Source organism: Drosophila gunungcola, assembly GCF_025200985.1.
Source record: "Drosophila gunungcola strain Sukarami chromosome 3L unlocalized genomic scaffold, Dgunungcola_SK_2 000003F, whole genome shotgun sequence".
NCBI classification, from domain to species: Eukaryota; Metazoa; Arthropoda; class Insecta; order Diptera; family Drosophilidae; genus Drosophila; species Drosophila gunungcola.
In genome coordinates, this window is record NW_026453179.1 from 2,455,312 (window position 1) to 2,477,783 (window position 22,472).

At 42.8% G+C, this 22,472-nt stretch overlaps 5 protein-coding genes across 6 annotated transcripts; 1 reads left to right on the forward strand and 4 right to left on the reverse strand.

The window, feature by feature from the left end:
- Positions 1-594: 594 nt before the first annotated feature.
- LOC128258747 (paramyosin, long form) lies at positions 595-14,647 on the forward strand. 2 transcript variants are annotated; one of them, XM_052990611.1, is made up of 9 exons: positions 595-965; positions 1,604-1,660; positions 3,571-3,657; positions 3,721-3,887; positions 5,676-6,547; positions 7,331-7,458; positions 7,533-7,645; positions 12,283-12,898; positions 13,445-14,647. In XM_052990611.1, exons 1-9 carry the CDS (start codon positions 843-845, stop codon positions 13,919-13,921), a joined length of 2,640 nt encoding a protein of 879 aa, XP_052846571.1. In that variant the 5' UTR covers positions 595-842; the 3' UTR covers positions 13,922-14,647. The 2 variants fall into 2 exon arrangements, with proteins under 2 accessions (XP_052846571.1, XP_052846572.1); XM_052990612.1 differs by lacking the exons at positions 595-965; positions 1,604-1,660; positions 3,571-3,657; ... (2 more) ...; positions 7,331-7,458; positions 7,533-7,645 and adding exons at positions 7,847-8,003; positions 8,074-8,181; positions 8,782-9,836.
- A 575-nt stretch (positions 14,648-15,222) lies between these two features.
- On the reverse strand, positions 15,223-15,934 carry LOC128258768 (chorion protein S16). The gene is made up of 2 exons (XM_052990636.1): positions 15,527-15,934; positions 15,223-15,365 (listed from the first exon to the last, which is right to left on the reverse strand). Exons 1-2 carry the CDS (start codon positions 15,858-15,860, stop codon positions 15,280-15,282), a joined length of 420 nt encoding a protein of 139 aa, XP_052846596.1. The 5' UTR covers positions 15,861-15,934; the 3' UTR covers positions 15,223-15,279.
- A 1,740-nt stretch (positions 15,935-17,674) lies between these two features.
- On the reverse strand, positions 17,675-18,460 carry LOC128258765 (chorion protein S19). Its single transcript, XM_052990632.1, has 2 exons — positions 18,319-18,460; positions 17,675-18,220 (listed from the first exon to the last, which is right to left on the reverse strand). The coding sequence occupies exons 1-2, from the start codon at positions 18,373-18,375 to the stop codon at positions 17,744-17,746; spliced, it is 534 nt and encodes a 177-aa protein (XP_052846592.1). The 5' UTR covers positions 18,376-18,460; the 3' UTR covers positions 17,675-17,743.
- A 1,169-nt stretch (positions 18,461-19,629) lies between these two features.
- LOC128258769 (chorion protein S15) lies at positions 19,630-20,295 on the reverse strand. The gene is made up of 2 exons (XM_052990637.1): positions 20,174-20,295; positions 19,630-20,103 (listed from the first exon to the last, which is right to left on the reverse strand). Exons 1-2 carry the CDS (start codon positions 20,183-20,185, stop codon positions 19,768-19,770), a joined length of 348 nt encoding a protein of 115 aa, XP_052846597.1. The 5' UTR covers positions 20,186-20,295; the 3' UTR covers positions 19,630-19,767.
- Positions 20,296-21,210: 915 nt separating this feature from the next.
- Positions 21,211-22,119, reverse strand: LOC128258766 (chorion protein S18). The gene is made up of 2 exons (XM_052990634.1): positions 21,911-22,119; positions 21,211-21,782 (listed from the first exon to the last, which is right to left on the reverse strand). The coding sequence occupies exons 1-2, from the start codon at positions 21,923-21,925 to the stop codon at positions 21,279-21,281; spliced, it is 519 nt and encodes a 172-aa protein (XP_052846594.1). The 5' UTR covers positions 21,926-22,119; the 3' UTR covers positions 21,211-21,278.
- Between the last annotated feature and the right edge of the window lie 353 nt (positions 22,120-22,472).

Genomic DNA, 22,472 nt, shown 5'->3' on the forward strand with positions numbered 1-22,472 from the left:
ATCAAGAAGGTACGTGCTGGAATATTGGTTTGCCGTGTAAGCAAAAGAAAATTTAGCCGCGGCCTCTGAACCAACAAAATTAGCCAATAAATAAAAATTAGGAACTTTATGAACTAAAGAATAAGCCAAATATTTCAACATGAGTTATATGTACGGGCGAGAATTGGGAAAATTTATGTGTAGATACATTCTGGCCAGACGCTAGATACACAAAATGAAACGCACAAATGACACAGGCTAATTACAGGTAAGCAAAAGAAAAGAAAATCACGCGTACTTCGTGTTTTTGAGTTTATTTTCGTAGGGGGCAAGCTCTCCGCCAAACTAGCGTGAAAATGTGTTCACACAAGCGGCAGCCAAAATGTAAAAATCAAAGAATTTTCCACACAACTGAGCAATTAACACAACAACACGGGGCGCGTGAAAAGTCACTCGAAAGTCCCACTCACAGGGAGATCGGGGAGATAGATATATGCATACATATATTTGCATATATCTTTGGGAAGATATATCCCACTCAGATCGGAGAGCAGCCGATGGGCAACGAATTCAGCCGAAGGGAGCCGAAGAAATCGTTGAAATAGACGAATTCACCAGCGACCAGCGGCCAAATCAACGAAATACTCTTTATTCGAACGACAACGGGATCTCTTGTTCAGTAGATCACCAGCCTTACTCCGACGTTTATTACGAATTTTCTCGGTGACTCGGTGACAACTACAAAACTGCGTGCGGTGCTGTAGAGATTTTCGCTTGAGAGGATATACAAATCATAATATTAGAAGCGCGAATCGATCGCAAATTAATTTAGACAACCAGCATCGAAAATCTGACCTAGCAACATGTCGTCATCGCAGGCTGTCCGCTCCTCGAAATACTCCTACCGGGCCACGTCCACCGGACCCGGTGGCGCCGATGTGAACATCGAATACATCCAGGACCTGAGCTCGCTCTCCCGCTTGGAGGTAAGGATCGGATCTTATCGGATCGTATCGGATCGGAACGGATCGGCTCGAATCGGCTCGAATCGGATCGTATCGGATCGGTATTAAGATCGGGAATCGAGCCTGCGGCCAATTTCTAACCTATCGAGCCGTAGAAATTCCGAACGAAATGCGTGTGCGCCAAATTTCTTCAAAATCTACGAGAATTTCTCTCTCTTATTTCGGTGTCTGTGTAGAGACTGAAAAAGAATTAGAAAATAATCAAGAAAAAAATAAGAAAAACAAAGTAAAAAACCCGAAAAATTCATCTACACCGTATATCAAATGCACATATATACCGTATATATATGTTTTTGTGTGTTAAGTTCTCGCCGCGTTCTTGTGTGTGGAAATATAGAAATTCGGTGAAGCAAATTCTAGATGTCTATATGTACCTATACGTGTCTGTATATACATATGCATTGCTAAAAATTATGTAATGGCCACCTCCAAGCGATACGTTCATATATGTATATACGAAAACATCGAAGAAAAATTTGTGAAGAAATCAATGCTGTGCTAAATAGTGCTTTAATCAAATTTGAAAATCATAAAATATGAAATAATGAACCCCATGAAAAAGAACACACTGAATAAATGTATCCTCAATTTTCTTGCAGGACAAGATCCGTTTGCTCCACGATGATCTTGAAGTTGAACGTGAGTTGCGTCAAAGGGTGAGTAATCCACAAAAATAAATGATTATTTTTACTTTTAATATTTTGTTTGTTAAATTTTTAAGGGATTATATTTTTAAAATCACAATTTAAGTGCTAGAGATTTTATTCCACAATTTGAATTACATTCTGAATTAATATAGATCCCTGTGAGTCAGCTTTGGCACTTTAAGCCATAAAGGTCTTAGAACTGATAAGTTCTTCTAGGGCTTATCCTATTTCTAAGACCTTTTTTATTTTGAAAGCTACCATTGTTCTGATGACATTAGCTTGAGAGATATGACATATCTAAGGAAGTAAGAAAAGATCAAGCTGCATTCCCCAAACTCCAATGAAAATCAAAGCGCCAGGGGGAAAACGAATTTCACGTTTGTGCCTTCGCAAATGTCACCCTAAAAACAGCATAAATATGTGGAGAACCAGAATAAAATCAAAATAGACAAGTAGCAGAACCGATAGAACCAATAGAAAAGGCAGCAAACAAATGCAAATCTAAGAATAAACTACCCTTCGCAGAGTTGCGAAAGTGTGAAAGTAAATGATAATGATGTGCATTGAACTTCAATCGCTTTCGTTTGGCTTTTTATTTTCTCGCGGAGCATTGATAAATGATTTTTCGCCTGACTTTGCAAAAACAGCGGCCGCCGCAAAGACAGAAGAAAAGTCAGAGGAAAAGTCAGAGAAAAGTGGGAAATTCGCAGGCCGAAAGTGCACTTCATTCAGCGCGATCCTCTGGGGCATTACAAATTTAGAAAATGCGGAGAGCTCTTGCCGGAATGGAATGGGCTGGCCAAGAATTTTCTTTATATTTTGTTGGAAATAACTTTAATTACTTTTGCCTTATGGATTAGCACGCACTCGCACACAGATACGCCCCTCCAACACACTCGCACAATATATGGAACAAAATGGCTAAAATTAGCGCACGACATTCAATACAGAGAAGCGAATGATTAACTTGAAAACAACCAAAATATGAGCAGAGAAGAAAAGAAAATAAAGTAGCCAAAATGCCATCATCAGCTGCGCCAGAGAGGAGGGAAAATTCGCTCGCTCACTGAGGAAAATCTTACCATTTGTCTGTGGGTGTGAGTCTGTGGGAAAATTAAATAATTTTCATGCACATTAAAAGCCTTCACACCGCGCCTGGCATATCTCCTACATATACACATAAAAAAAACATGTATCTACAAGATACATATGGCGCAAATGGATTTACGGCCCGTACTTACGTGGCCTTTGGGGCAAGCGGCAACTTTTTGTTATGCCAAATGAATGTATAAACACATGTTCCCCTAGGTATTGTCATTAGCTTATATTTTATAAAATATATATTCAAGCTGAAGTTTTTATCAGGAAATTATGTGCCAAATTAGTGGTAACGAAGGTGTTTTTAATGATCGCTTCTGTCAGCTCCAAATTCCAGAACTACCACTAGCTACATCTAGCACACTGTTCTCATAAAAAACCATTTAATTGCAATTCCCAAAACTGCCCAGAACGAGGTCGTCCACAAAGGCGAAATGCAAATGTTTAGATTCCGAGAGAACGAACAAAAAATGTTTCTGTTCAAGCGAAAAAATAGTTCGAATGCCTTTTTGGAAATGCAAAATGGGAAAGTTGTGTGCGGCCGCCCACAAAAGATATACACGCCTATATCGTGGATGCAAATGCAATCGGACTATGGCTACACCTCTGCGTGGAAGATTTTTTGGCAATATGCCATTGTTATTTTAGGTGTTGCATGTGCATAATTATTTTTGACTGATTAATGTGATTTATAATTTTTATTATGGGCTGTTTGAGCAGCTATAGAGCATAGCTAGCGCAGGGTATTTATAGATATTTTAGAATTTACACAGTTCCGAAGAGAATCTTCAATTAATGTGGGTTTTTTTTTCAAATTCCAGATTGAGCGCGAGAAAGCCGATCTCAGCGTTCAGGTCATTCAGATGTCCGAGCGTCTCGAGGAGGCCGAGGGTGGTGCTGAACATCAAGTAGTTGCAAATGCAAATACACCCAAATTATAGCCATTAATGTCTACCTATCCAAATTGCCAGTTTGAAGCCAACCGCAAGCGCGACGCTGAGCTGCTGAAGCTGCGCAAGCTGCTTGAGGATGTTCATCTTGAGTCGGAGGAGACCACTATGCTTTTGAAGAAAAAGCACAACGAAATTATCACGGATTTCCAGGAACAGGTTGAAATCCTAACGAAAAACAAGGCTAGGTAGGCATAGGCAGCACCATTCGACGCCCCCAATCCATTGACCCAGAAACCATATCCAAAACATAAACATCTCCATCCTTCGAGCTGTCATGCATCCGCAGAACATATTTATTTGCCCGCAAAGATGATGATCAAGTGGCGTCAGCTGGCGCTGGCGGACATTTCAATGTCTCTCGATCTCGTGCAGTAACACAACAATAGCATACAATAACCTTGCGCTGCCCCGCTGACCCAAAAAAAAAAAAATACAAATCGAAGCAGATCATAAACAATTCATCAAAATGCCATGTACACGCGAAATGGAAGAGAAAGACATAAACCTGCATGGCTTGCAAGTTCTATTGACACAAATTGTGGCCGAAAAGCCATACGTATAGGCAAAATTCGAGAAACTTTCGGTTGCTGGCCGCCGCCTCTCATATTTCCAAATCGAAGCGAGCGATTTCCAAAAATAAATTCCCAGGAATGTTGAAACCGCTGCCAATTCAAGGCTATCCAAAGAGAAATCATGTCACGTAGATAACTTTGTGTGTTATTTAAAACAAATATTGATCTAAAGTCTTAATTTCCATTAACTCAAGTTCAAAGATTATTTAGTTAACGATCCTTAAAATTCCCACCTTAAGATAGGTGCGCCCTGAGTTTGCGCACTTCCGTTTCTAGACAAAGACGGTCGGAAGATCAAGCAGCTGTCCCTTTCTACCGAAAAAGCTTCGCACGCAAAAGCTTTCGTTGGCGAAACTTTCTTCCATATGTTAAGCCCACCACCCATACCATATTTTCTTTCTGAGGGGAAATTTATTTATAGAAATTTTGAAATTTTCATCCACATTCTTGAGCAGAGAGCCTCTTTGTTGCTGTTGCCATTCCGCTCTCGCCACCTTCCCTGCATCACTGCCTCTCGCTCGCACCAACGCCCCAACCCAAATATGTCTTTGATTGAATCATATACAAAATGTGTTGATTGTTTTTGTTGCTGTCCCGCTCCGACCCATCGAGTATTATGGAAATCCGATACGTTTTCTGGCTTTTCAGCTTGTGGGTGGGAAAGGTCGGTTGCACCGATCTACGCCCCCTGGCAGGTGGAAAAGCTGGCAAATGCCTTGGATTGCCCAAGGAAAATTCGATCAATGATCAAAGCGATATGTAATGGGAATAATTTGAACTTTTCAAGACCTGAGATCAATCAAAGATTAATTTTTTGATCAATACGTGATCATGTCAATCTTGGATTCTAAAATATGAATTTATAAAGAAATTTTATAGCAAATCAGAAATCAATGATACTTTCAAAAGATATTGATCACGATCACTGGCGATTTGTTGGATGAGCAAAAATCACTGATAAATAATTAAAAGGTGGACAAATTTTTTGCCTTTTTTTGATTTTTCTATGACCACCACTAGCGTACTTTAAATCAATTTAAAACTGTCATAAAAATGGACTAAACATATATATTTATCGATTGTTTCCGATACTTGCCAAGATCAGATTGAACCTCATTACATATCATTCCTTTCCGCACGAGCTTTTGCATTATTATTTTACCAATCAATTATCATAGCTTGCTTCCAGGCAGACCAATCAAGATCTTAACCCTTGGCCTGTTGAGCCCTCGACCAGCGATCGATTAGCTTTCGATCGATGGCCGAGGGCTGCAGATCCACCCAAGCTTGCTAGCGATTCACAGCCCGGCCGATCTCACAAACCATGCCTAAGTATCGGGATCGTGATCATAGACCAACCCACTAAACTGGAGAAACCTCTCTTTAACCGAATGCTTGCAGAGCCGAGAAGGACAAGGCTAAATTCCAGACCGAAGTCTACGAGCTGCTCTCCCAGATCGAGTCCTACAACAAGGAGAAGATCGTGTCGGAGAAGCACATCTCCAAGCTGGAGGTCTCGATCACCGAGCTGAACGTGAAGATCGAGGAGCTCAACCGCACCGTGATCGACATCAGCTCGCACCGATCCCGCCTCTCGCAGGAGAACATTGAGCTGACCAAGGACGTCCAAGATCTGAAGGTCCAGCTGGACACGGTCTCGTTCTCCAAGAGCCAGGTGATCTCCCAGCTGGAGGACGCCCGCCGCCGCTTGGAGGACGAGGACCGTCGTCGCTCGCTGCTCGAATCCTCGCTGCATCAGGTTGAGATCGAATTGGACTCGATTCGCAATCAACTCGAGGAGGAGTCCGAGGCCCGCATCGACTTGGAACGTCAGTTGGTCAAGGCCAATGCCGATGCCGCCTCCTGGCAGAACAAGTGGAGCTCCGAGGTGGCCGCCCGCGCCGAGGAGGTCGAGGAGATCCGTCGCAAGTACCAGGTGCGCATCACCGAGCTGGAGGAGCACATCGAGTCGCTCATCGTCAAGGTCAACAACCTGGAGAAGATGAAGACGCGCCTGGCCAGCGAGGTCGAGGTCCTCATCATCGACCTGGAGAAGTCCAACAACAGCTGCCGGGAGCTGACCAAGTCGGTCAACACCCTCGAGAAGCACAACGTGGAGCTGAAGAGCCGCCTGGAGGAGACCGTCATCCTGTACGAGAACAGCCAGCGCGACCTCAAGAACAAGCACGCCGACCTCGTCCGCACCGTCCACGAACTGGACAAGGTCAAGGACTCCAACAACCAGCTGGTCCGCGAGAACAAGAAACTGGGAGGTGCGTTCAGCCAATCATATTTTTCACTACCAGTCCTCAAGATTGAGGTTATAACAGATAATAGGTTCTAGTAGTGTAATCTAGCCTCCATTTAATGCAAAACCATTTAAAAATATGTTTTAAAATATTTTGTTATGCAAAGAGTGTATCTCTGTATTTTGTCTGTTTGAGTCAGGTTTCAGCGTAAAAACAAACATTTTTTATAGTGCAAAGTAAACTTTTTATTTAACTTAAAAAAATACTGTTAAAGTCACACGTTTATCATTACGATACCCAAAAGCAATATAAATATTAAGAGAAACTAAGCTGCATAGCTAGAATCAAACAAAAAAATTGAATTTCTAATAAATGTTAGTACTTGACAGTTAGGTACATTTTTTTAAATTTAATCAACAACCAATCAAATGCATTTTGTCAAAAAATAATGTTGGAATCAAGACTAGTTATAACCAAAATGGATTAACATTTATTAACAAGCAAATCAATGCTCCTAAGCTAGTTAAAGTTGCAATCTAATTTATACAATGCGTAGTTGTATGATTTTATAAATTAAAACCAAGAATATTTATAAGATTGGTTGGCTTACTTGTTAACCAATAAGATTTATTCATTATGAATATATATTCGTACATTCGTACATTTTTTGTGAAGTTAAAATATTTAGTTAAAAAAAGCAGTGCCTTAATTGATAGAAAGTTAAAAGTAAAAAACCATTTGATACTAAGATTTTTGAAAAACAACAATTTTAAAATAATTAATGATTATTAATCGTTAAACCCCCAGATGATCTTCATGAGGCCAAGGGTGCTATAAACGAAATGAACCGTCGTCTGCACGAATTGGAACTGGAGCTGCGTCGTCTGGAGAACGAGCGTGATGAGCTGACCGCTGCCTACAAGGAAGCCGAGGCTGTAAGTACCCAAAAATACGCACTTGAAGAGTCCACATAGCTTACATATTTTCAATATTTTAATTTGGTTTATAGGGCCGCAAGGCTGAGGAGCAGCGTGGCCAGCGTTTGGCCGCCGACTTCAACCAGTACCGCCACGACGCCGAGCGTCGTCTGGCCGAGAAGGATGAGGAGGTCGAGGCGATCCGGTAAGTAACTTAAGTAACCCCCTTTGGAAGTAGCCCCCCACGCCCATGCCTCTTGATTGACGGCGACAACAGACGAAGGTCGATCGCTGGTTTGTCGCTTCCCCTGCCAAAGCGGAAGCCCCGAAAAAAAACAACCGAATAAACACCCCTCAAGGCCCCCCCATGGGAAATCAATCGATTGATTCGCAATCGCCTTCCACTGCCAACACAATTGATAGTGAACTGACCCATTTAGCAATTAGCAATCAGTTCGAGTTCTTTAGTCGCACACAAAGCAACGGCATTAGTTTTCTATTCAGGCACGCAGCCAGGCAAAAGATCCTGATCCCACGAAAGGTTCACAGGCTCAGCTCAAGAAGTGGGTTTGATTCAGCTGGTTTTCGAATGATTTTGGATTTTTAATGAAACCCTATCCAAATTTCCTGCAGAAAATTGCGCAGTTGCTGTGATTACACAATCAAAGTGGGTTCGTTGTTGACAATCGAAAGATCCCATTGAGAAGACTTTCGACTTGAAGAAAGGCTCTCCAGCAAGAGGTAGGTTAATCAGGATCATTTCAGTTGGTGGTCAGTGCGTGGCAAAGATTTCATATATAGTAAATATGGGTTCTAGAACCTAGCTCAAGATTACTTTAATATGCATACCTTTTATCTTGGCTTTGACAAAGTCTTACTGACATTGTGAAATGTTTTTGGCATTGATATAAATGATTAACCAATGTTGAATGTTTATACAGTGATCGTTGATCTCTAATTAATTTTACAAAAAATGAAAGAAATATAAATGAATAGGATATATTTAAATTATATTTGATAAGAAAATCTTCGTATATTGAATACAATTTATTTATATATCGATTCGAAAGACAGTTTGAAGGCTATTTCCTTCTTAGATACTTTGAGATCTTTTATTTTTGATAACTTTCCCTAGATCTTTTGAGTCCTCCACTGGTATTGCATAAACTGCCTTGCTATTATGACATTGTCTATGAGCTAGTTGCCAAAACGAATCAATCATAGCCGCACATTGACTGCCAACAAATGATGGTGATGATAATGATGATGTTATTGTCGTCATTATGCTCATACCTAGCCCGATGCCAACAGCTGAACGAACGAAATGCAATCTTTTTATAGATTTCGACAAATTTGAAAATTTATTTGCAAAGCGGCAGCAACTGCTGCCAACGGCCGAGGAAAACCCGAAGAGGCGAGGAAAACTTTGCGGCTACTGGGCGACAAGGCGACACAGAGTCAGCGGCGGCGACGAATTGTAGCTTTAATTAGAGTACTCTAAGGAGAATCACACGCACACCCATTAAAAAATCCTGACCACACCCCACCCCTGCCCTTCCCGAAATCATGGCCCTTGCCCTCAAACAAAGACCTTCCCGCTTTCGTCCGGCGACGACCACGTACGAGGACAACTATGGCTACACGATGAACTTCTACCAGCCGATGCTGGACTACCTGGACGCCAAGGCCAAGGGTCTGGAGGTGAAGAAGCCGCACCTGCCGTGGGTCAGCGAGCGGGGCCTGAAGCAGTACCGCCCCTCCAATGCGGTGCGACAATACAACGCCGACGAGATCGTCCGCTTGTCGCGCACCTGTGCCGCGCGGGCCGACGAGATTCTGCTTAGCTTTCGTGCCCAGAAGCGATCGCCGTTCAGTGTGCAAAAGTTGGTCGACGCAACGCGAGTGGCCAAGCACCTTGAACCGGACACAGTTGTCGAGAGATCGCGCCAGCGCCGCCGCCGCCGTCAGGAGGAGCTCGAGGATTTGATCAAACGCGACACCCTCAAGATACTGCAGCGCATCCGTAAGATTGAGTTGGACAACGAGGTGGACCAGATGTCGGACGACTTTAAGCGCTCGATTCGCGGCAAGTCCGCCAGTGCCATTGCCCAGGCCCTGCTCTCCGAGTCGGAGAGGAACATAAAGACGGCCAAGAAGGAGGAGGAGGACTACATCGCGCAGACCCTGGTCCGTTCCAGTCGGGCCGTTTCGCGGGCCCGTTCGCGCTCCTCCTCCCCCTTTGACGGCCAGCTGCGCGCCCATGCGCTCCACATCGAGCTCATGGATGACCGGCTGGTGGACAAGCTGGACCACCGCGTCTCCTCGTCGCTGCACAACGTGAAGCGCCAGCTATCGACCCTCAACCAGAAGACGGTGGAGTTCTACGCGGACAGCAGGTGCGGTATTGAGGACAAGTGCTGGATCTGTCGCAAGGTCCTGCGCACCCATCCCAAGCTCAAGGACTACAGCTATGTATATTGGAAGCACTAGGGCCCCTAATCCCAGTCCCATTCCCACTTCCTCCTTTTGAACCCCCACTCACTCATCTTCATTCGATATCTTAGATTCCAATGCTAAAGGAAGTTTTAATTTATTTGACGATCGAAAAGTAATCTCAGAAAGTGTTTTGATTTGATCTAGCAATGTATCTAAGGGATATTTTCTGAAATCAAAAACAAATCAGTTGAAGAGATAGAAAAAAAACCTTTTAAAAATCAAATATATGATTTTTAGAAGACAATAAATTTGGTGATTTTTTATTTCACCAATGAGAAACATCCACAAGAGATCTCTTTGAGATCCATATACAGAAAACTACAACACTGTGTTAATATCAAGTGGATCGATCTGTTTCTCTGTGTTGCTCCCATCCGGGCAATTTGAATAAATGCGAACATTTTTGAATTGCAGCTCAATTTTTTGTCTGTCCATCCTAGAACCTCCTCCCCCGACCCAGCAATTTGCCATCTCTATTTGTCTGTTTGTCGTTTCTCGTCTGGCACAAAATGTATTTTCGTTTCAAGAGTTTTCGCCGATCGCGGTCTTGTTTCGTTCACAATGTTGGCCGCATCTCCCATTGTGTCTGTTGTGCAGTCTTCTGTGAATTATTTATACAGAATTATGCGCAGCATGTTTGACCACGGCTAATTGCAGAGAAACGCCAGCAATTTCGCCATTAATTATCAACTTTGTGGGGGTTTCTAAAGAAAATATCAAACCGAACCAAGCTATCAGGGAAATTAAAAATTTCTATATAAAAGTGTATGTGAAAACATAGTATCAATTTTAGTTTTAATTTTCTTAACCAAAAGTATTGATTATCAAAACCACTTGCCTGCCAAAAATGTTGACCGAAAAAGACGGTTTCTTAGCTCTCACCTAAACATGTTATTACGTTTTCAAAACTTTTAAATAATTTTAAGCTAAATTTATATACTCCCAAGATGAGTTTTGTTTCTATCAAATCCTTCATATTTTATTTATCTAAATAGCTGAGACCCATTTAATCCCACCCGAAACCATTTCATCACTTTCCCTTGAAATATCGACGTTTTTACCCGGTCCTATCATATTTCGCACCCGCACCTCAGATATTTCGAGGCTGTCAGTCCGATTTGCGCGTAGATGGTCCGAGCAACTATTGTTTGGGGTTTGTCCTTCAAACTCGAGATATATTTTATTTTCAACCAAGGAAAACTGATGCGCATGACAGCAAAAACAATCACAAGAAAAGACGGGGAAAGAGAAGAACAACATTAGACCTAGCAAATATTTTTGCGTAAACATTGAAAACAATGGCAGGGAAAAATTGAAATCTAAATGGGAATACTTAAGTTTTCTAGGCTAAGACCCATGCTAGCCAAATACCTTGGCAAGGCGACAGCAATGAGCACACACACAATTTGAAGATTAAGTAACCAAGACAGGGGTTTTACTTTTTCAAAACATAGCACACAACTAAACATAAAGATCAGCGGAATTAAGAAATTTTTGCTGATATTACTGACAAGCACTAACTTAATAATTCTAAAAAGATTTTAACAAAACTCCCTAAGTATTTAGAAGTTATTTAATTAAAATGGTTATAAATACCAACGATTTTAGTTTTCACAAATAACTTTATTGAAAGTTTGTAGTATTTTTGAAAAGCCTTTGGTTAATTAACCTTTACATTAGAATCACTTCAACAGTAATATGAACTTTTCTAAATGTTGTACATATTTATGTATCATATTGATAGCAATTTGTCTGCATTTGCAACTAAAATAGAACTTATCAGTAATTGCAACAGGTACCTCTTAGACTCAATTTAGAAAGTGAATCAGGTAGAGTATTAGAAATTACATACATTACTCAAATTTAGTTGGCATGCAAATGCACCTACGCCTAAGAATAGACGCATGATGCACTTACCTAAAAAAAAAAAAAAACAAAACAAAATAGAGAGGGGGGAAAAGGAACTTCTCGGCAAAATAGTTTGGCATGTAAACCCGAGCTATTTGTGACAAGTTCGATGTCTTTATCATGCGTAAAAATACACAGAAATTCGCAAATGCAGCGGCCAGCGAAACAATGAAACAACGAAACATTTTTGACAATGCCACAGCACCTGAGTTGAGTGGTTGAGTGGTTGAGTGCCCAACCTCTCGACTGCTCTGCTGAGTGGTGCAAAAAATGCAATTTGTGGGTCAGACATTGGGGCCAAAAATAGAGCCAGCAATGCGAAACATCGGAGGGTCATTGAGAGGTAAACCGTGGGTTTCTGGGCGGGTGGCTACTTCTTGATATTAATACCATTGGGAAGTATTTACAAATTCTAATGTAAACTATCCAAACATATAGCAAGCAGACCTCGATCGAGATCGAGCAGCTCAATGCCCGCGTCATCGAGGCGGAGACCCGGCTGAAGACCGAGGTGACCCGCATCAAGAAGAAGCTGCAGATCCAGATCACCGAGCTGGAGATGTCCCTGGACGTGGCCAACAAGACCAACATCGACCTGCAGAAGGTGATCAAGAAGCAGTCGCTGCAGCTGACCGAGTTGCAGGCCCACTACGAGGATGTGCAGCGCCAGCTGCAGGCCACCCTCGATCAGTATGCCGTCGCCCAGCGCCGCCTGGCCGGCATGAACGGCGAGCTGGAGGAGGTCCGCTCCCACCTGGACAGCGCCAACCGCGCCAAGCGCACCGTCGAGCTGCAATACGAGGAGGCCGCCTCCCGCATCAACGAGCTGACCACCGTCAACGTCAACCTCGTCTCCATCAAGTCCAAGCTGGAGCAGGAGCTCTCCGTGGTCGCCTCCGACTACGAGGAGGTGTCCAAGGAGCTGCGCATCAGCGACGAGCGCTACCAGAAGATCTCGGTGGAGCTGAAGCACGTCGTCGAGCAGGTGCATGAGGAGCAGGAGCGCATCGTTAAGCTGGAGACCATCAAGAAGTCCTTGGAAGTCGAAGTCAAGGTGGGTGAAATGTTTCTTGATTTTCTTTCAGAATTTCCAGGAGATAATTGCATTAATAGAAGTGTCACAGAAATTTCAGACATTCTTTAGGTGGCTGTTTTGAGAACAGCCGATTTCTTAGACTTTTTCCTTAGCGTAGTAGATAATCAAATTCCAAAAACTTTTTATTTCCTCAAATAAAACAAAACTAAAAAAAATAAAAAAAAAAATTCGAAACTTAAGATATTTCTATTAAAGGTGTCCCAATTAACTAGTTTTAAAAATCCAGATGATTTTCCAGAATTAATAGAGAATTTGCTCTAAAATAAATCTTTATCTTCAATATTCAAACTTAAAATTACAAATATTTTTGTTTGTATGGAAGGCTAGAAGTATGTTTTTAGCTGAGAAAACGTATGGTATATTGCAGCACGAAAATGACTTTCAGTTTACCATCAAGACTAGTACACAAGCCCTGAAGTTTAACTAGTTTTTACAGTTAGCTATAAAAGATTATTGTGAATAAGCGTTTTAAATATCTTACTCTAATCCAATATTTCCTCCCAGAACTTGTCCATCCGCTTGGAGGAGGTCGAGCTGAACGCCGTCGCCGGCAGCAAGCGCATCATCAGCAAGCTGGAGGCCCGCATCCGCGATCTGGAGCTGGAGCTGGAGGAGGAGAAGCGCCGCCACGCCGAGACCATCAAGATCCTGCGCAAGAAGGAGCGCACCGTCAAGGAGGTGATAGTACAGTGCGAGGAGGACCAGAAGAACCTCATCCTGCTGCAGGACGCGCTGGACAAGTCCACTGCCAAGATCAACATCTACCGCCGCCAGCTGTCCGAGCAGGAGGGTGTTTCCCAGCAGACCACCACCCGGGTGCGCCGTTTCCAGCGGGAGCTGGAGGCCGCCGAGGATCGCGCCGACACGGCCGAGTCCAGCCTGAACATCATCCGCGCCAAGCACCGCACGTTCGTGACCACCTCGACGGTGCCCGGATCCCAGGTGTACATCCAGGAGACCACAAGGACGATCACCGAATAGAGCGCATCACGCCATGCCCGCACCGAGATCATTTCATTATCAAACCGAAACGAACTGAGCGAACCGAAACAACATCTGGCGGAGGGTTCAGGTTCACAGTGCAGGAGGATCGAGCAGGAGCAGGATCAGGATCAGGAGAACGAGAACGAGATCGAGAAATGCGTGAGAAAGTTTTTATAATTTAAATTTTTTTGTCACCCCAACACCGAGGCAGCGACCAACAAGATCCCAGTGCACTTCGGCTGGGGCTCGTATAGGCTACACACTATAAATACATAACACTACACATCCTATCTATATAATAATAATACTATTTTGAAGTTCATGTAATTTAATTAAAATAATGAACCTGAAAACCTAAAAACAAAATAAAAACAAATCAACGAAAACTTGGCAGAGTTTTGCTAGCGCTATAGATATACCACATACGATCTAATGTACGTAGAGAAGAGAGAACGAGAGTTGGCTATAACCATAACGTTTTAATGGAGACCATTTGACAAACAACCAAACAAACAAACAAACAATAAAAAATTAAAACACGAAATGGAAATGATAATCGTCACCAAAACTCCCACTAAGCACGCCACTGCAGCATCGAGTTAACCGAGTTACAACCGCTTCTACTATTTGTTTTAGTTCACTTTATGTTTAGTAGGTAAATTTCTGTGTGCTCGTAACGAATTTGAATTTTACATTAAATCAACATCAACAAAACTGAGCAAATTTCACATTTTTTACTTTGTATCTTGCAATAAAAACGAAATTCTATTCATAATAATAACAATTAAGAAATTATAAGTGAAAATCAATGTTACTAATGGGGTGACAGCGGCGTAGGAGGGATAATGTGTAAGTCTTCAAGATGGTAAACCTTTTTCTGGTGGAATTTATGGAGGGGATACAATGAAATTGTGATGGTTTAAGTTGGTTAATATTTCTGAATAACAAAATCATAAGTCTTGGACTAACATTAAAGTGAAATAACAAAAAAACGTTCGATTAGTTGGACGAAGTTATGAGTTAGATAATAATTTAATGTTGGATTAAATAGCTCAAAGTACAGCTAATGGAAAAAAGGGGCTTCTTTACACAATCTAATTTCTTTATTGAGATTTTGACATTTAAGATGATGTATTTTTGTCAATAGCTCAAATACCAACTGATATGTTTGTAAAATCATTCAAACAGACAGGTGTAAGAAACTTATAGCACATTTTAAAATGAAGTATTATTTTTTTAACCACTTCAACCCAAGAAATGGTTTTCCAACCCAATAAATTCATTTTCTATATATGATATTTTGCATTAAGCTATCACTTTTTATTAACACTCTTTGAGCTAAACAATCCCAGCTCTTAGATAGCCACAACACCCAATTTGGATTCCGTGTTCAGAACCGCCCCCGCGCCATAAGCTCCGCTGTAGGGGCTCTTCTTGAAGACTGAAAAGTAGATATAGAAGAGAAGGTAAGTATGGTTGATTTGTTGAGTTTTATACAGACAATCTTGGGAAGTACTAATAGTGATATTTATGGGTATGGTTCAATGGAACAGTGCTTCTATTTCGACATTTATGATCATAACCCATGAAGAAGTAACCCACCTGGATCGATTTCGGCCACAAAGGAGCGTGGTGGCAGGGCGGCAGCGTAGAGCGGTTCCAAGGGACCGTACTGCTTGGCCAGAAGCTCCTTGCCCTGCTCCCATCCATATTGGTTGAGGGCTTGCCAGTCGGCTCCGCCCAGTTTGGCGGCAGAGGCGGCGGCACCGGCGGCATTGGTCAGGGCTGCGGCTTGTGCCTCGGCCGTCTCGGCGGCCTTGACCACATCCCCGTAAATGGAGCCGTATCCAGAGCCGCCGTAGTGGGGCTGGGGACTGGCCACGACGAAGGCAATGCAGCAGGCCATCAGGCAGAGGAGGCGCAGGGTGGCGGACATTTTTTGAGTATTTGGCGGTGGTGCGAGGAACGGACTGTTGCGAAAACTAATTAGCCAGAGCGTGTGTCCAAATTGCTTTTATAGCAACACCATTTGAGCTGCTCCGCGATTTGTGAGCTCACCAGACGTGACCAAACCAGCCGATGACCAGTCACTTTCGGGGTGTCGTCAGCGTCAGCGCCAGCGCCAGCATCTGCAACCCCTGCATCCCCCATGTCTCTGCACCGTTCAACAGATAAGGCCCCGGGATCGTCTCCAATTTCTATGCTCATTGAAATTGCGCGCCAAATTGAGGCACTGCCCCGGCCACCCCGCACATCCCGCGCACACCACGAACCCCGCAAAACTGCTCCATTGATAGCGACTTCCCCCTGCTCGGCACGCTCTGCTCGCTTCTGGTGTGTGCGGTATCGGGGCTTTGGCCGTACTCCGCCGCGATCCGGCCAACGCACGCATCGAAAGTCGGGGGCTAGTTGGGGTTAAGAATAGGCCACTGCTCAATGAACATGAACCGGAACCAGGTTTGCAATTTATAAGTCCATAACTCATGGTATTCACTTTGTTATTCTGGATACTCAAAAGTAGATGGATCTCAACATCGTTTTTTAGATACATTTAACTGTATACAAGCTTATTGTAACAAGAACATAATGACACTTACCAATTAATTATAATAATTATTTATTATTTGTTGTTTCTTATTAAACAAATACTAAACAAGAAGGAGAACAACCTTTAAAATTGCATATCGTAGATAAATAATCTTCTGTCTTGTTGAATAATTGAATAGGGTCTGAGCTGATAAGCAAACTTTGAATTGGCCAATTTTAATACAAAGGATCTACCCTACCAATATTTTAACTTACCATTAAATGTAGCTAAAAACCAAAATTACCCTAAAAGTTTAAATTTAAAAATAAAATGTAACTAAAAAGTATTGAAATGATTTTAAGGTGACTTGAACTTAGCTTTAAAAACATTAGTTAATTTGTTACCCATTTTTAAGTTATTGAAGTATGTAATTACACTTTTGATTATTCAAAAATAAATTAAAGCCTTGCAGATACAAATTTGAAATTAATTTAACTTAGTTTTATTAGCTATAAATTTAAGAAACTATGCATGGAATTGTGTTCTTTTATCAGATAATAAATTTTAGATCGATTTTTCATATGATAAAAGTTTGTTTACTTTAGTTTTAGTACGTTTTTAAGATACAATTAAGTAGATAAATCGATAAATGTTCATGAAATATGAAAATATTTTTCTTTTAAATGCAGCTACACACGGTATTAAGCTCACCCAAAACTTTTTCCATTAATTGCGCCGCACTCGAAGCGAGAATTCTTGGCGTGATTCAGCGCTCGACTCGAATGTCAAGCGATGGCCAGCAGCATTGAAGCTCGTGGCCAAGAGTTTGGGTTTGGGCCAAACAACTCAGCAGATGTGTTTGCTTACCAGCCAGAAAATTAGCGCTACAATCGGCGCATTGCGAATTGTATATCGTGAACTGTGGCGCTTTCTAGCCACTAGATTATTGACTGACTGACACAATAAATAATTGAATGTTTATGGCTCTGGCACTGGGGTGGTGGTGAGTGATTTGCGAGTGAGCCGGAGCAAGCAAATCCGGAGCACGTTTCCGCCAAGCCACTCAAACGCATTCCCGGTGGCGGCGGTTGCAATCAAATGAATATTTCTCCGGCTCCCAACAGCTGCAGCAGCTGCATTTGAGCTATGAGACCCGAAATTAGTTTACCCATAGATATTGTGTACCAAACGAACCAAAAGCCCCAAAAACTAGAGCATTATGATTATGATTTTTTGTTTTCTAGTTTATTATGTACATTGTGTACACCATCAGGCTGAGATCAAGTATGCGCCTAGTAGCCGCTGCTGCTTTGTCCAGCGTACTGGCTGCCACCGTACTGGCTGCCACCGTACTGGCTGCCACCGTACTGGCTGCCACTGTACTGCTGCTCGGGGATATAGAGCTTGGCCACCGGAGCGGCGGGACGGATGGGCAGCAGCACCTTGCTGTATTCCGGGGGCGAGACGTAGGCGCGGTAGTTGTTCTGGCCGGGATAGAGCAGCGTGGCTCCGGCGGGCTGGACGGTCCAACGTGGGTGGGGTTTGTATCCGCCATGATGCTGGATGCCGCCATATCCGCCGCTTATCTGGATGGGACGCTGGATCTCGGGGCTATAGCCGGGTCCACCCGCAATGATCTCCACGGGGCGCACATACCGCTGGTTGCCCTCAGCAGCGTAGCTCTTCTGGGGTCCGTAGCTTTTGGGGGCACCGTAGTTGCTGGCATAACAGCTGCCCACGATGCAGGCGCAGAAGATAACCGCCAGGGTCTGGAAAATCAGGAAAAATTCGAAATTAGCCTGCGTTTGCGAAATGGCCAACTGGGCACTGAACACGAAGCATCCATCAGGGACACCCTCTTACTTACAGCGAACTTGTTCATGGCTATGATGTCTGGGTTTGGCACAGTTGGCAGAATTAACATATTGAATGGCAAGCACACTTCTTTATATAAGCAAAAATAATTGTTGCACTCGAAACGTGATCTCGCCCAGAAATTTATCACGGCTCGAGAGCTGGCTGCGCCGTCTCTGCTCGGCCAGTTCGCTGGGGAACTTTCTGTGGATTTCTGGCTTTTCCTAGCCAGATATCAGGCCTCCAAGCTCGGCTCGTTTTGGTTTGAGCAGGTTGCTCTCGTCGCAGCAGCCCGTATCGCAGACATTCGGCGCTCGACCTTCGTTGGGGGTGGCCGATGCAGATGGCCCGTCTTCGGTGCAAAATCAGGCCTTTTTACGGCCACATTGTGCGGTGCGTGAGGGAACGCAGCTGGATTAAGAGGATAGGAAGGTATCTGAGGGTTGAGTCGACGTGCCTGTGACAAAAGCTCAATCTATCTTAAGTATTGATTATGTATTGGCAATGGAAACTCCATTTTTCCTCAGCATATAATTCTCAAAGCTTAAGATTGGGAGATTTAAGATGCCCATAAATTTCATTTCATAATACAAACTTCTTTCGGCCCATTAAAATAATATTTCAAATAAAATGTATATTTGTCTTAAATTTTTTTTTATTATATCATCATTATATCAAATTTTTTTATTATTTATATACCATTGAAATAAGCACGAATTACGGATGGATTTTACCTGTATTTATATTTCCTAAAACTAGTTTGATTTAAGTATGTTTATATTTCATTTTTAATCATTATAAGCCTTACATACGAATTTATTTTCTGCATGACAGTATGAAAATAAATCGATTTAAAAATATCTGTTTTTAAAAAAAAGTTATGGATGTTTATTTAATATATTTATATTAGCTAAATGTTATGTTATTTGGTTATTCATTACTGCTTGTGCCTATTTAAATATATTAGCTATTTGGTTATTCATTACTGCTTGTGGCTTAATTAAATTTTAAAATCAATACAATTTATGAGCACTCACTCAACTTGCACAAAATACACTTTAATGTTGAAGATGTAAACAGAATGAAGCTGTAGCGAGTGATAATGGCTGAGTTGTTACCACATGATTTGATTATTTTTGGTATTAAAATGTATAGGGAAGAAAGTGTGTAAAGTGCTGAGGAGTGAAATTTTGCAATATATATCTGAGCTGACATTTTCAGGGCTTTAAAGCTCAGCTTCTGCCCGCAATTGTACTACACCCCAAAGTATGCCACACGGTTTAACCCAAGAACTGCCCCCCAAAATTGCAAAACTCATAATGGATTTTTGTTCAATATTTTCCAAAGCGTTTAGAATGTTTTTATTCGCAGATTCTCGGAGTTTCGCTGTGACAGCCACTCGAGGGTTTGAACAAGTGAACGATAGTTTGATTTGCTGCCGACGGAGCGGGGGGGTTGGGAGTTAGTAGTGACCACCGTAGCCATGTCCGTATCCGACCTTAATGCCCGAGCTTCCACCATCGATCTCCCACCCTCCCACAAGCTGTTTTTGGTAGTAGCCAGGCTTTACGGCAGCGGCGGATGCAGCGGCGGAAGCGCTAGCCACTCCACCACTTCCCTCCGATTGCAGGACCTGAGGATAGCCGTACGAGGGCACCTCCTTGTAGACGACGCCTTGGCCACCACCATAAGCACCACCACCATAGCCACCACCACCATAGCCACCATAGCCTCCATGGTTGCCGTACACTGGGCTGGCATCGAGGTAGCCGAACAGGGCCAGGGTAACACAGACAATCTATGCATCGAAAGAAAAATCCAAGGATTAGCTGGCTGCCACTTTCTTTTCACGGCTTCCTCAAACTTACCAGGTACTTCATGGTTTGGGGTAATCAATCAAACTATGATTTACCGACCAGCAATGCCCGCTTTTATACGCGAAAATAAGTCTGGATATTTACGTGACCTATATACACACATTGGCCTGTTTCAGTCCAGAAACCGCGTTTCATAATTGCCAGCCATATGGAACATACTCATATTTGATTTATGTATTTCCATATACTCGTTGTCGGGCCATTATAAAATCGCTTGGTTACGCGATGTGCCATTGCAGCGGTAACCCGGGCTTTGAATTTCGGTCTAGATTGTTCCACAAAACCACACTCACATGCGAATCTCTCAATTGGGAACCCACGAACGCGGCTATTTCCAAACGTACTCCAAAATTTGTTGTATCTAACTATCCGTTTTTCACATTCTTGAGGGTAATAGTTTACGGATCGGTTGTTTCCGGAGAATAGGGGCTACTTTTTCTAGAACTGGTTAAAACTGACTTTCTGTTGGATATATTTTATTTACTATTTTTAAAAATTATTAAACAACTACATTAGTAAATTCTAAAATAAATACGAAAATTGTAGTTTAGATATTTTATATTCTTTTGTCAAAATATATGGTACATGCCTAAGGGAAATATTATGTTGAGATCCAGACAAAAGCTTTCATGTTCATTAAAATTTAATATAAATTACTGCAATTTCTATGATTCTAAGCGAATTTTATAAAAACAGTATATTTTATATTCAAATAGAATATGAATTTGTAAGTGAAATTTTATAAAAATAAAAACCTTTTTTAATAAGTTACTCTGGCGTATGTACTAATTTAAACAAAGTTTTAAGCCAACTTTTCCACTTCAATCAACTTTCACATTTTTGTTTGGCTAGAAGAACAAACAGCTTTTTCATTTAATTTACAGACCAAGAAATTTTAGCTAGCTCAATGTCTCAGTCTCAGGTGACATGGCAAAAATGCAAAGTCTGGGCCAATTCACGCAAGACATGCAGAGCCAAGCTCTTGACCAGAAATTGTAGGCCCCAGCAAAATGAACACACCCAAAATATAAGTCTTGATGTTTGGCTTTTATTATAATGACCTAGTTGCTTATGTTTCTGATTCACTGTTCGCGGTTTAGTAGCTGGGCTTCCACTGCGCCTTCTGGCCGGCGGCCACGGAACTGGCGGCAGCCGCTGCCGAACCGCCCTTGACCTTCTCGGCGCTTCCGTACACCTGGGGTCCGTAGCTGATGGGCGGATAGACGGGCTGGATGTGGCTGGGAGCCTCCTTCCACGACAATGGAGATCCGGCACTGGGGGCGGCCAGGGCGAGCTTGGCCAGGGCAATGGCCTGGCTATCGACTGCCGGAGCACCACCGTAGCCGGAGCCGGAGTAGCCGGCCACATCGGCACCGCTGTAGGCCGAGGCCACAGGAGCCGCCGTGTAGGCGCCGCCGCCATATCCTCCATGTTGTCCGCCATATCCGCCGCCGTATCCGCCGCCGTACGAGGGAATGATGGCCTTCACGGTCAGAGCGGGCTGTACCTGGTAGGCATAGGCACCCACGGGAGCACCAGCGCCATATCCACTTCCATAACTTTTGGCCGAAACAGCGCCAATGGCGCACAGGCAGATGCACTAAAGGATTGAAGAAAGATGCAAATTAGTTTGGTCATTTACACTTAATAATATTGCACTTTAAGGATGTTCTCTTATTTAAAAATTAAAGGAAATTTCTTCAAATATTTTTAGAAAATTAGACTCACCATATACTTCATCATTCTGGGACTGAGTTGGTTAGTTGATCAATGCGAAGGTAACTAATGTCTCAATATGTCACACTGTTTTGTTTTTATACCAGATCCAGGCAGAGGCCAAACTCTTACGTGACGAATATGATGCAAGTTTTGGGGCTCTCCGGGCTCCCGAAGAAGCACTTTGTCCGACAATCTCGAGACGCCGCCGGAGACGTGCAGCCAGGCCGAGTGAGTCCCCTCTGGCTAAAATGCTGGCTCTCAATTCGGTCCGGTCCAGATAGCATGGCCTACGCTTACGCCATTGTCTGCCGGAGACGAGACCCCATTACGTAAGATTCCGACCGCATGACTCTTCGTGCTGCATAGCTTCTACCACTTTTAGGGGCTATTTGCCCCACGGTGCCGAGAGCTCGACACCGATTTTTCAGTGACACACTGCGGTCAAGGCAGTGGCCTGAACTTTCTGCTGCGTTGGTAGAATTTATATACAAAAGCAAAAAAAACTGAGATAAAATTACAATAAAATTATAAACACTTAGCCGTTCGTTCGACTTTTCAAACTGCCGCGCTA